This window comes from Fulmarus glacialis, unplaced genomic scaffold (genome assembly GCF_000690835.1).
Source record: "Fulmarus glacialis isolate BGI_N327 unplaced genomic scaffold, ASM69083v1 scaffold13696, whole genome shotgun sequence".
NCBI lineage: Eukaryota > Metazoa > Chordata > Aves > Procellariiformes > Procellariidae > Fulmarus > Fulmarus glacialis.
In genome coordinates, this window is record NW_009216287.1 from 11,619 (window position 1) to 24,974 (window position 13,356).

The 13,356-nt window shown below is 41.8% G+C and overlaps 1 protein-coding gene across 1 annotated transcript in view; it reads right to left on the minus strand.

The window, feature by feature from the left end:
- LOC104077853 (protein jagged-1-like) overlaps positions 1-13,148 on the minus strand; it is a gene marked incomplete at its 3' end in the record, with an annotated part of 23,993 nt that extends 10,845 nt beyond the window's left edge. Inside the window, 4 exon segments of the mRNA XM_009579251.1 lie at positions 1,602-1,653; positions 12,594-12,899; positions 13,048-13,074; positions 13,077-13,148. Of these exon segments, the coding sequence (XP_009577546.1) occupies positions 1,602-1,653; positions 12,594-12,899; positions 13,048-13,074; positions 13,077-13,148 (457 nt within the window).
- Positions 13,149-13,356: the final 208 nt, after the last annotated feature.

The following is a 13,356-nucleotide window of genomic DNA, read 5'->3' on the forward strand; positions in this document are numbered from 1 at the left end:
GAACATATGTCATGTCTGCACTTGGTCAAATGCACTGCTGAGAAATGAGGCAATTTTGTCTGAAGACAATTGTACTTCCAGAACATGAAAGCAAAGAAAGGGTTCATTGTGTAGCTTTGGAAATGCAGTTGTTTCATTAAAAAAGATGAGCTCTAATAATAGTAAAAGTGGCAGAGACCCAGTCTGAAAAAACTCTCAGATCCTACTGTAAACAAGACCTTCATTTCGAATTCAGGCATCTTCCATTTTTAACACAACTCTGCTGCTGCAGCAACCTATTTTCCGCTCCTCCATAAACCACGCCATAGTCAAGAACCAAGAAGTCTTCCAGCCACCGCTCCATGACTGTGTTGGGGTAGGGCCTGAAATCACACGTCCTGCAACAGCATTGAATGTCGCCGGTTGTAAAGCAAACCGTGGCTATCACTGACAGGTCACATGAATCACCTGCAATGGACAACTTCTTTTCTGAAACTAAGAACTAGTAGGACATCCCATGTATATTTAAAAAAAAAAAAAAAAATTAAAGAGCCGATCTGTGCAGAAAGGTTCCCAGACTCAAAGGCCATTCCCAAGCAGTGTACTCTTCACCAATTAAAACATAAAACCACAGCACCTTGCACATTTCTACAAGGCCTTTCTTTCGTGAAGCATGAAGCCCATTTCATTACTGTGCGGCTGTCACCCGGCATTCCAAAGCGGACTACGAGAAGCTGTTACAAGATTTGTGTAAGATGGGCCACAGCGCTGCTGCTTCCTTGTTAAAGGAAAAGACTTGTTGTGTCAACAAAAGGTTTATGAGTTCAGAATCATACTTTCTCCTGTGGCTTTTACCACACACTATTAAAGCTTTAGATTGAAAATAGAGCTAATTTTGCCCACCTACTTCAGTAACAGTAGGCAATACATGGAACAGCTCATATGCCAAGAGACTCTATACAGCTTCCTCTAGCCAACAGGAAAAGCTTAGCAGAAAGTTTCTGAAACCAACCAAGACATTCCAGCAAAAGATTCCCACCCTTGACTTCCAGCCAGCTCTACCAGGTGGTGTCTGGTAAATATTTTTCAGCCCCTGAATATAAATCCCTAGACATCCAACTCCCAAGGAAGAGCTGGTAGTCACTCCTGTTTCTCCCTACACTCATTAGATGGGTATATGTACGAAGTCTTATAGAGATTTTTTTTTTTTTTTTTTCCCAGCAGCATGTTCAGTTTTGAGAATTACATAGTTTATAGAGAGGTCCCAAGTCAACAAGACTTAGGCTTCTCAATATCACTCCTAAAAAAAAAAAATCCAAACAAAAAAACCTGAAGAAACCGCTTGGCTTTTATCCTCCCTAAGGAGAAAGAGGGAATTAACAGCATCTATTTTTAGGCATCAAACTGTTGGTGCCTAGGTGAGCAAGCCACTCACCCTCTAAAGGCAATGTGAGGAAGACGGAGTGCTGCAGAGCCAGGAGCAGTTGCTCCGAATCGTCTGGGGGAGAGCTCTTCCCTCTCCTCATGCCCTACTTAGTGGGCTGGTTAGACTACCAAAGGCCTTTCAATAGACAGGAAATCAAGGTGTCTCAATTAAGTAAACCAGAGGAATGAATACTTACTAGTAGAGTTATCATTGTAATCCCATGCCTCAACAAGCAATGTGTAGGATCTCTGCAAAAGAGAAATAAGAGTTAGTTTCAAAGCCACACATGACTGTAAGAAAAAAAAACAAAACACCACAATTTTAATTAAAAAGAAAACTCCTGGTCTCTGCCCTAAAATGGAATACTTGAAAACATAAATAGGTAATAGATTATACTTGAGACAAACATGATCTTCTTGAAACCCCATAAGCTACCTTATCCAGTCTGACTTAGAAGACCTTTCACCTTGGATAGCTCATCTTTGTCATCCTTAATGCATCTTATGTACTTAACCAGGAAGTACAGCCTTTGACACTATGCTGTAGCCACAATAAAGCATGTGTGGAAGAATTGCACATGGAAGACAGAAAACACCGGGCTAGCATAGCAGCATCAAAAAACCAAAACCAAATCCCCACCCTCAAAAACTGCTTCAAAAGAATTTTCGTTACAGAAAAGTAGGCTTGGTGTCCCTTCCCCCAACCATCCTGAAAGCAAGAAGTGTTGCTAAGATTACTGTGCTCTGCCTTGACAGTGCAATCTCTAGGGACTTTGCTTTTCAGCACCCCCTTTGAAAGCTTTGTCTGCATGAGGGCCATCGCAGCTCCCACAAGTATCAGGTAACTGAGGGAAGAACTGATGGATATGGGAAGGGGGTGGGGTGAGAGAGAAGTATTGTAAAACAAAGGCTAAGACCAGACTATTTGGAAGAGCAGGGAAAGGGAAAACGCACTATCCACCCCGTGTCACATTTACAGACGCGCTAATCTGCCAATGAGCTCTCCAGCACTCCAGTAATAATAATCATAAGCATAAACTAACTGAAGTAACTCTATGGGTTGGAAAGATGCCAGCTATTACATCTAAGCCACCTTTATCTTCAATCCTAACTTGAGAACAAGAGCCATTAAAAGATCTTCTCCTCCCCCAGCTCTACTCCGAGACATTCTTATCCAGGCTGTATCTTTCAAAATGGCCATTTAGCCAGCCACATCCAAACTCACAGAATGATTCAAAGGCAAAACAAAACAATACACCCCCCCCCAAAAATAAGCTGAGGAAAAATAAGAAAAACACATGAATTGAAAAGTAAAAAGTATAACAATAACTATAAATGAGGTAATAAATGTAACATCTTTCTGGTAAGCAGAACAATAATAGAACAAATAAAAACTCTCCATGAAGGGTTTTGATGCTTTGCCATAGAAGCTGTGTATCGTAAGGTTTATTTCTTCTTAATTGTATCTGGGCTCAGTCACAATCTGCTCATTTGTGGTCTGCAGCACTTAACACCTTTTCTTTAATAAAACCAAAATACAGTTCTGAGAGTAAGCTGCTACAAGGTGCAAGTGTAAGGCAGATCTCAAATTCCTTAAGAGGAGAGGAAAAAAAAAAAGCAGCAGCAGGAAAGAAAAAAAGAAAAAAAAAAAAAAAAGAGTTGAAGCAGATTGCTTTCTCACGACTGGACACAGCATGCAGCCTCTGAATGAAAACCTAGTTTGTGATGGACACCGGCTTGAAATATAGCCTAAATATGTTTCATATTCAAAGCAGACTAGGATTCCATTTCGTTCACTGATAACTGTGGGAAAAGGCTTCCAAAAGTAAGCAAAGCTGGGCAAGCCGAGACATGCACCCAAACTTCTATGCAGAGGCTCCATTGGCCCAAACCATTTTTGGTTAGTATTTCATGAAAGTTACATGTTATTTGTTGCTATTCTAGACCAAGCCTGTCAACTTGAAAGAAACCCTGAAAATAAAGTAAAACACAACATGATCATTTAACACTGTTTAAAGCAGATTTAAGAAGTCCTTACACAAGTCAGAGGTTAAAAACCCAACCAACTAACCAACCAAAAAAAACACCAAACCAAACAAAACCAGAATAGAACTCCCAAGCCATATTATAGATATAGATTGCACTATCTTGGGTGCTTCCTCACTGGTTTAATTACCAACATTGAGAAGCACAAGCACAACATGTTACTGCAAGCTTGAAAAAAAATATTATGATATAGAGAATGAATTATGGCAACTAGCACTACTTCCAATAAAGTTAAGGATGTTTTCCTTTCGGCCTTGCATAATTGTTTTGGAAGATATTTTGTCTAAACTCATAGCAACAGTTCCCGGTTGGTTCTCAGGACTGTTTACCAACACACCTAGCCCTTAAGGAAAGGAAAGGCTGAATCCTAGCTTTAAGTGCTACTGTTGCTAGATACTTGTGTGACCACTTTCCAACACCACACACAGGAGTTTGCTTAAAGAGAGGAGATGCTTCTTCTTAACTGGATGGAAACAAAATACAGGGGGAATAGACCTACCCTAACAATTCCCTTGTTTCTACGTGCCCCCTCTCACCTCATCTGAATATTTTAAATGAAGAATCCCTGTCCTGAAAAGGGATGATACAAAGAATGGCAGTTTAATCTCTTGGCTCTGTCCCTCTTAGCACGGGGCAATGAAAGGATAAGACTTAGTGTTCAAGATGGGACACTTCTAAACAAAAGACACACAGACACCCACAGCCCCACAACAACAGTAGCAAGCCCCCCTCAACAATCCAACTATTGCATACCTCTAGCCAATTCCCGACCCCCCCCAAAAAAGCAGTTCTGTGCAAAGACTGCGCTGTTGAGATTTTTTAAAAGTGCGTATCATCCCCACTCTATAGATCAACAACTCAGATATCTCAGGAATGACTACTTACAGCGTGGAGGTTTAAGTTTTCCCATGCCCATAGGTGACCTCTGCCCATCTTTGAATAAATATATACATCCAGACACAAGAATTCCACCATCATGCACTTTATTCCATCAAAGCAATGTCCTAGGCAACAAGGCAGCAGTGAACTTTCCAGAGTCACACCCAATTAGCCACTGTAAACCTGAGCTTGACCAGAAGGCAGGGATTCTGGCTTGAGAGGAAAAGCAGCTTGAAAGAACAGCAAGCCAGCACACTTTGCAGAACATCCACAGTCTGATCAGCCCAGAAGACTGAAAGGCAGCATGGTCAAACTTAAGCTTAACACACAGGAGTTTTGCTATCTGAGGATGGAAACTGTTAAGTTCACACTCCAAAAAAACAAAGAAAGCACCAATGTGCAAGGGCTATTTTCCTGAATGACAAGACACCACGATTTAGTCTTGATCCATTGATAATACAACTCAAGAAAAACTTTGAAGACCCTGAAATCCATCAGAAACTGTCCCTTTTAAGGGTCTGAAAGGGCAATGCAACGTCTTTTCTGATTGTTTAAATGAAATACTAGCAGCTCCAGGTAAGCAGAAGGTGTTTAAAGCTCTCGGCTTGATTACCTTCTTCCCTCCCTTCATCCAGACATCCACCCAAAAGAGATGTTTTTGTACTTTGGCTTCTAAAGGCATTCTGTGAGTCAGTGGGACAGAGCAAGATTAAAACATCAGGCTCATTAGTGAAAGGACTGCCTCCTTTTTGAAGGAGGTTGCAACCAGTCAAACTTCTTTCCCTCCTATCCTTGTGGTTAAACCATACAAGAGCTTTGCTGAGCATGTGAAACCATGACTAGACAAATGCAGTGGGAAGTTTGCATTCTGAATGCTGCGCCTGCTCCTCCTCTGCCAAACAAGGAGAGCAGGTTAAGCCCAGCAACGTTCTCCTCACGCTCTGCCAGCCACACACAGCTGTGAAACGAAGACCAGTTTGAGAACGGTGCTTGCACCCTGCCTGCGTCCTAGGGTAGAAGGCTAAGAGACTGGCTCACTGTCACAGCAGGCCACAGCAAATTGCCAAGAGCTCTGGCAATCCCTCCTCCCTTCAGCTGGAAGAGAGTGAGATAGGGAAGAGGGAAACTGAGGCACTATTTCAAAGTGCCCAAGGGCCAGGGAGGAGGGCATCTCTGAGCACAGTTAAGGCTAGTCACAAAACCACTTCCTCTAAACGTCAGCAGGACTCTCACTTGGGTACCTCTGTTGCCACATGACAAGTCACGATGACACTATACAGATGCATCACAACGTCATGCCATGGTCAGCCAGTCAACTTTGACAATAAAATATTCCTTCAAAGGAGTTGAAGACAACTGGTTCCTCATCCAGAGGAGATATGGATGTATTTGGGAAAAGGAGGGAAACAACCTAACCCTCTTAACCCTGTGTCGAATGCAACATCATCAGGAAGCTCTTCTTTGGGCCAGCCTACATAAGAATAAGGCAACACCCTGTAAAGCTGTTACTCTCTCAAACCTGCGTATATAAACAAAGTCTAAGCTGTAACGATCTCACGCCTCAGAGTCCATGGCCAAGAGCTAGGCTGAACCTCAAGCAGGCAGCCCAGCCAAGAGCCTCATCAGAATATGCCCACATGAAAACAGAGCACACTGTTCCTTTAGTCTTCATTTTGAGTAGCTCCTTCACAGCTGTTAGTGCCGGTAAACACTTCATTGCCACATAAAGGAGAAGACATGAAAACAAATTTAACTATATTAGCAGCTTCCAGGAGAGACTTCCCCCCCCCCATTCTGCCTTGGCACAAGCCAAGCCAGTAACCGAAGTCAAGACCTTCTCTGCGATACAGCTGCCACCCTCCTGCCAAATGATGAAGGACACAAAAGTACCGCTATCCAAACTATGCATACGCTCAAGCGTCCAGTAAACCAGGCTGATCTCTGATCTGGCAAGCCTGCTGGAATAATGAGTATCCTGTGAATACATAATGTGCTGAAGTTGCCATTGTGTGAAGTAAGTCCATGGTTTGTCTGGAAGCCGAGCAATGCTGAGTCTACTGCTGCTTCCTGTTGCTTGTCCTGTATTAGCATTATTTTTGGATAGGCCCCATTATGTTCTGTAATCCTCACTGCAGTCAGTATGGCCATACTATTGTTCTTGGTTAATATTAGCAGTCAATGCCTCTGTCTGGGTGGCCGGACAACAATGTATTCCAATCAGAAAACTAGCATGCATTAACCGAACAATGTACTGGGATAGAGCGGGGAGACTTGGGGTCCTCCCTCCTCCCCTCCTTTAAAAAAAAGAAAAGAAAAAAGTATAGCATCTCTTTTTTTCTTTTTTCTTTCTTTTTAACCTAATGATTTTAAGTGATCTCAGCTACCAGGGTGCATCGTATGACAACAGCATTTTAATCAGCACCTTATCTCGTTACGGAGTTATTTTCTCACGGAGCCCCACTTGTCAAAGGCTAGCAGGTAGGCCAAGATGTCAATGGTTGCTTTCAACCTTCCCCAACAAGCAGATTACCTGCTCTTATCAGTCCCCCTACCTGTTTAAAGCATCCCACTGATAATTAAATGCACCAGTTACAAAAGGGTGGCAAGGTTAATAGAGAGAATACCTAGTAGCCAGCCAAGCAAAACAGTCAGGTTCACATAGAGCAAGCCTGAACAAGAAGCCTTTCTACTTATTTACCTAAGTGCATAAGAACTGGGTTGAGCTGGTAAAGGACTCTGGATGTTTGACTATTTACAAACCACTTTAACCACTTCTATCCACATTTTACAGTTTCTTCTGAATACTACAAGAATAATGAGTGTAATTTATGCTGCAGAATAGTGACCACAGAACTATGAGCTCCACAGACCAACACGAAATGAACACAACAGCTTCTAGTTTTGACATCTTTCCCCATGTTAAGGCATATGGGTTACCAGCTAAAATTACTAGAACTGTGTCAATATAAAACTTCTGTTCACCAGCAGAAATGCAAAGTCAAGTTTAGTTTGAATTCTCAGAATCAATCTGTCCTTAGTATTATCCACACAGGAATTCTTTTAAGAACTGTAGTTTAAGGTTTTTGCATGTACCGCAGGACATCAGACTTAAGAACTGAAGTTGGAATAAGTGCCATTTATGAGAGTGCAAGCCTCTTGTATGGCACATCATCTCACTTAATTAGCTAAGGCCCAACTTTACTAGCTTCAGAACTAGTTTACTTCTATTCCAGCCTTCAGTCTGCAATGAAGCCCTAAGTTTCCTTGAGTTAACTTGAATTTTAAGCATAAAGCATCAATTTTATGCAATTCATTTTCAGACATACAGACTTCCAGCTGCATAAACAAGCTGACAGTGCTAGATGTATGTAGTCTGAGAAAGTTTAGGAATAAGCTTCAACGCCAGGCCCAATCCAGCTGCCACTGAAGTTAAACTGGAGCAGGCCTTTAGTATAACAAGAACAAAAATTCTGGGGGCAGGCAGGATGAGGATTTATTTTTAGACATATTATGGTAATATAGTCAAATGGATTTACCAGGAAGATGAAGTTCTGAACTGACTGGAACATAAATAACTCTTAAGAACATGCAAGAAGTCCAAAACCTCTGAACAGATGCATCACTTATCTGCAGTCCTGGGAAAAAAACAGCCTTGTGGATGCTAATTATGCTTCAGATGTCACTTAATACTCTCAGCTCCGTTTTGGATAGTAATCCTAGGCAAAACATTCCACTTTGAGTGCTGAAGATTTATTCTTAAATTATTAATCAACAATAAATGACACAGTGTGGATTTGATTAATATGCATTTTGTTGTTATAAAAATTTCTTCTGATCTGCCCATGCTCCAAGATGACTTATCACACATTCTTTAAGAAAGGCTTGAACAATATCTAGCATTTGCTTCTACAAGTTTTCAAAAAGTTAACTGGAGGGAGGGAAAAACAAAATCAAAAAACAAGCTTTAGTTTTATGACTGTGACCTTTTTTTTTTTTTTTTAAAAAAAAAAAAAAAAGCACTTGAATGAAGTGATATTTTTCTCTCAGATTCAAAAGGCTGTTACTTTAATACCAGCTGCAGATCAGTATTTTGGAAGCCTCTCTGTGTCAAGACCGGGGGAAAAAGTTCACGAAGCTTAAAAAACACTAAAGCTCTTTCATTATCTCTTTCTAGCCAGAAAAAACAATACCTACTCAGAAAATGTATTTTACGTCTTCAGGAACCAGTAGCAGTGAGATTTGTCATTAAAAAAGGGAAAGGCTGACTATTTTATTTTTTAGAGTAAGGTCGATATAAGATGTTCAAAACTCTCTTTAATTGTATTTTATGCTAAAGTCATTTAGATGCTGGAGGGTTTTTTTCCACCTCAGTAGTTTCCTGGTGTGTTGGTGCAATTGGCCCCAATATTAAATAATTACAAGGATCATAATTTCAGGATAAACAAGCCGTTTGAAATTGGAGCTATGCATACCAAAGGATTTGCCAAGTTTGACCTCCTTCTTACTCACAGTCTCGCCAAACCCCCAAAAGATCTTTCTTTACATAAAAGCAGACTTTAGTGCTAAGCTTTGCTTAGTTAATTCATGCACAGCTCCCTTAAGGTATAGCACACATCACACTCTGGATTCTTTAAGAAAGGCAAGAGATTTGATTTATGTCCGAGAAGAGCATGTGTCTACCATGAAACAAAACTTGTTGAGACAGACTTTGACAAGTGGAACATGGAAATTCTTTTGTTCCATACTTTTCTATATGGCTTCATAAGCCAAGTTTGCCTGTCAAGAAAGTCACTTATCTCAAAATGAATACAAGCAGCAAGACTACGTGTTTTTTTTTTTTTTTTAATCATCATCATTATTATTATTGTTTCAATTTACTGAAGAATTGCTAACTACTGCAGGGCAGCTTTCTGATGCACTCTAGTTCCTTTATGCTGGTCTGCTGCCCTGTTTCCTAGCAACTTACTCAAACCTCCCATCAATTAAATTAATTTACAGCCCACCATCTCCACACCCATTACTCACAGGGGTGCATATCAAAACTGACAAGAGCAAACCGCCTAAGTTATTAATAAGACTCTGACACTTCAAATCTACATTACGACTACAAGTCAAATCTAACAATACATTTAAAGCACCCCATTCTCTTTTCTTCCTCTCTTGCATGATGAATAAAGACCTCTAATGGAATATAACTATTTTTCACATATGGCGTAAGGGGGCAGCTTGACATGGGAAGATACTTTTTTTTTTTAAATTTTGTTTTAAAAGTAATCAAGGCAACAAGACTTCTTAATGTTACTGACTCAAGCTGGAACATCCAAGAAAAGCCTCCCTCAGACAGCAGAACACAAAAAATACATATTCAGAGATGAGCATGAATTTTCAAGTGCAATGTGATTAACATTTCAGTCTAGCTCCTATTACCTTTACTGTAATTTTCAGGTGGATACATTCAAAGACAACTCTCATGATTAGCCATATGGGTAAACGGAATGCTAGTCTCAAGCTTTTACGAAAGTCAACAGTATTCACCCATCTAAAGAAATTTTTTTAAGTTCTGAAATTTCAGCATCAGATTTGAATTGACTAATTAAGTTTACTACTTTATCTGTAGAACTTTCAAAATGCCTAAAATGGTTTGTGTACACAATTTTAGTACAAATAAGAGCTTTGCCACATTAGATATTCTTTTGTCCAAATGCCATTTGAAAGTCACAATGGCTAGCATAAAAGCTGTGTCCTATGAAGTTAAAGCTGGGAGGCAGGCTTGATAATTGCAAACAGACTATCACCACAATCTCAAAAAGTGCATTTCTGCATGGGAATATGCAAGAGTTTATTCCAAAAATTCCAGTCTTAGGAACCAGAATGTCTGAAGTTGTTGAGTTTTACACATCTCAAAGGCTGCACTGGAGTTTTGCTGCTGCTGCTCTAGGATTCCAGTACTCAATTAGATTCAGTAGGACAATAGAAGCATTTCTTTTACTAAGATGCAGGCAAGCTTAAGAAACTTCTCCCAGGGTCCCCACCCCCCAAACCCACCCTCTACACACAGATTTCCCTCCCAACTCTATGAAGAGAGGGTTGTTAGAAGGAACACGTTCAGTTTTCACATCATTTTTATATATGTACACATATCTTCAGATTCAAGGCACTCAAATTACTGGGAGCAGGATAAGGGGCTAGTTAAAAAAAAAAAAATCCTTGATGAACCTGACTCTTCTGAAAAAAGTCAAAATCTGCAACACAAGCACTGCAGCCATTGGCAGAGCTTCAAATACCTCAGATTTTTACAGAGCCCTTTATCCCTTTGATGGCATATTTGATAACAGTTTTATTTCATTTCATGTTAGAAAGAAAAAGAAAGGAGTAAGAAAGAAAGGAAGGACTTGTACTTCCAACAGAAAATACTTTTGTTAACTCTGCTATTGTACTTTGTAATACTATCTCCTTAAAAATGCATACTTGATTTCACCCTTGTGCCTCTCCAGCCCTCAACACTTCAGAAGTCACTACTGACAGAGGAGGCAGGTAGGAGGCAGCACAGGACATTTCAAGAACACATGGCCGCCTGCAGCACTTGGCCGAAGGACTACGAAGTGGGTGTCTACACTACCACTGGAGAAGGAATGCTTTCGGGGCGGGCTTTCCCCCAAAAAAGTCCAGGCCCTCCCAGCAACCAGTCCTTATCTGACTAGGAAAGGCCAAGCTTTGGAGGGAGCGGAAAGTCTACACATGCTTCCACCTCGCCAGCAGTGATAGTGACAGAGGATAGGAAACAAGATTCACCCCTCCCCTGCGTGCACGTAAGAGCCCTCCTCCCCTCGCAAAAATGACCTTAGGCATCTAGGTTAGGTTGACTGGATTTTCAAAACTGCTGAGCATCAACATATCCCAAGGCAGTCGGTGGGAAATTGTCTGCTCAGCGCCTTTGGAGAAGGGGAGGGGGGAAAAACAGTTTTGTTTCCTAGGTGATCTCCAAATACAAGTTTTAGGAGCATAAATTCGGGAGTTTTCAGCTTTCATACCATAGCATCCCAGAGAGCCACCTCGAAAGACAGACTGTTGTGTGTGCATAAGAGCCCCCCAGATCAGTCACCCTCAGTTTTTGCTTGCCTGCCTGCAGTGCTGCTGGGCACAAAAACAATGCATCACCTGCCACCCAAGGCCATGGCAGTCTTCTATGTTCAGAAACCCTACGGCCCTGGAGCCTGCATCTGAGGGTCTGTCCTGGGTGATGGCTATTTTGTAAAGATGGTCCTCAGTTTCTGTGCAGCGAGTAGAGGACTCCTCTGCAGAGCTGACCATATCAAAGCTTCAACCCTCTTGAGCACCCCAGAAGAAACAAGCAGCACTGAAGTCTAAGCGAGTGTTCTTTACATGACCAACAACAAAGCACGCTTCAGCTAATGAACGGGTCACCTGTCCTCCATCTCACCGCTCTACAAGGCTGACCAGTATTTGCTAGAGTGGGCAACGCTGGGAAAGCCCCACCTCCTTGAGCCATCGAGTTTTGCACGTAACTAGAGGGAAGCCAGAATCTATGGACCACAGAAGCAAGTAGCCAGGAAAAGGTGTGCTGTGGGGAAGAGTGGGTGAAATGGACCAAAAGCTAAGGCCAGGCTTTTCTCAGATTTTAGCTTCTAGAGTCCACGAGTACCTCAAAACATAGCAAGCTTCCCAGGGAAGCTGGCAACTAGTTCACCGAGAACAGCAACAGCAGGTCCCATCAACACCAAGCAGTGCAGTGAGATTTCCCCTCGGGAAAAGCAGGAAGCCTTCCCAAACACGCTCCAGGGAAGGAGGCCAGCTATGACACACACTTTTCACACGGGATCCCTCTACAGCCCCTAACCCACTGCTCTTTTGGCTTAAACCCAAGACTTCACTGGTTAGGGGGGAAAAAAAAGAAGAAAAAAAAGAAAAAAATGAACTTCTGACCTTCTAAGTCTCAAGAGACTTATTCATGCTGTAAAGTGCAGAGATTCTGGGTTTGCTTCCCTGACCCATTTAGATCCCCCTCACTGCACATCTGACTTTCAAATTTAACAGGCTGTGCATTGTGAGCCCCAGGGAACAAAAACAAAAACACCACCACATTTTACTCATTTCTGTGCTGCGGATTCCCGACGAAAGATGCCTGCCCCCTCCCCAATCCTGGTCCCTCTCCCCCTGCACGAGAAGTTAGAGCTCGGCTCACTATGGCCATCTCAAACAGGACTGTCCAACAGAGGCAGAGCCAGAGCAGGCCATGCACTCACCGGCCAGGCGAAGCTGAAAGGGATAACAATCCGGTTCTTCTCATTATTCCGGCTGTACTTTAAATTGAAGGTATTTCCTCCGATGACAGGAGTGGATTTGGATCCAAAGCTGCAAGGACCGCCAGCAGTGACCCGCGATTGATACTCCTTCAGGCAAACTTTAAAATAGGTATCACACTCGTCTCTGGTGCATTTTCTATCTCCTGGGTTTCGGGTGCCATCACAGCAATTTCCATTTTGCAGTTCACCATTCACATTTTGCATGGATAAGATCTCCAACTCAAACTGTCCTGACGCTAAAGTCACCTGTTAATCCCAAGAAAGAACCGGAGGAGAAAACAAAAAACGAAAAAAAAAAAAAACAAGAAACAAGAAACAGACAGTTACCTCACTTTTTTCCCCAAACGCAATCTACAACAACTCTGCAGACAGGAGAAAGTAATTTTAAGTGTGCTTTCAAGAAGCACAAGCATAATATTAAAAGAAAAAAAAAAAAAAAGCAACCACTCCAAGCTTTTCCCTATCAGACATCCATGAGAAAGGCTCATAAATCATCCCAACCAAACAATGCCATTAATGCTAAAAAAGAACGTTAAGTGCCAACTCCAAAAAACACTGTGTGTCTGAGGAAGGCTTCTAAATCGTTAGGAAATAAAACTAGATCAAACCAAGAGCGCATAGGAAAGGGCAAACCCAACAAAACGATACAGCTAAAGCACCCTGGAAATGCAATCCATCTGCCTTCTCCGAGGTGCAGCTTAGA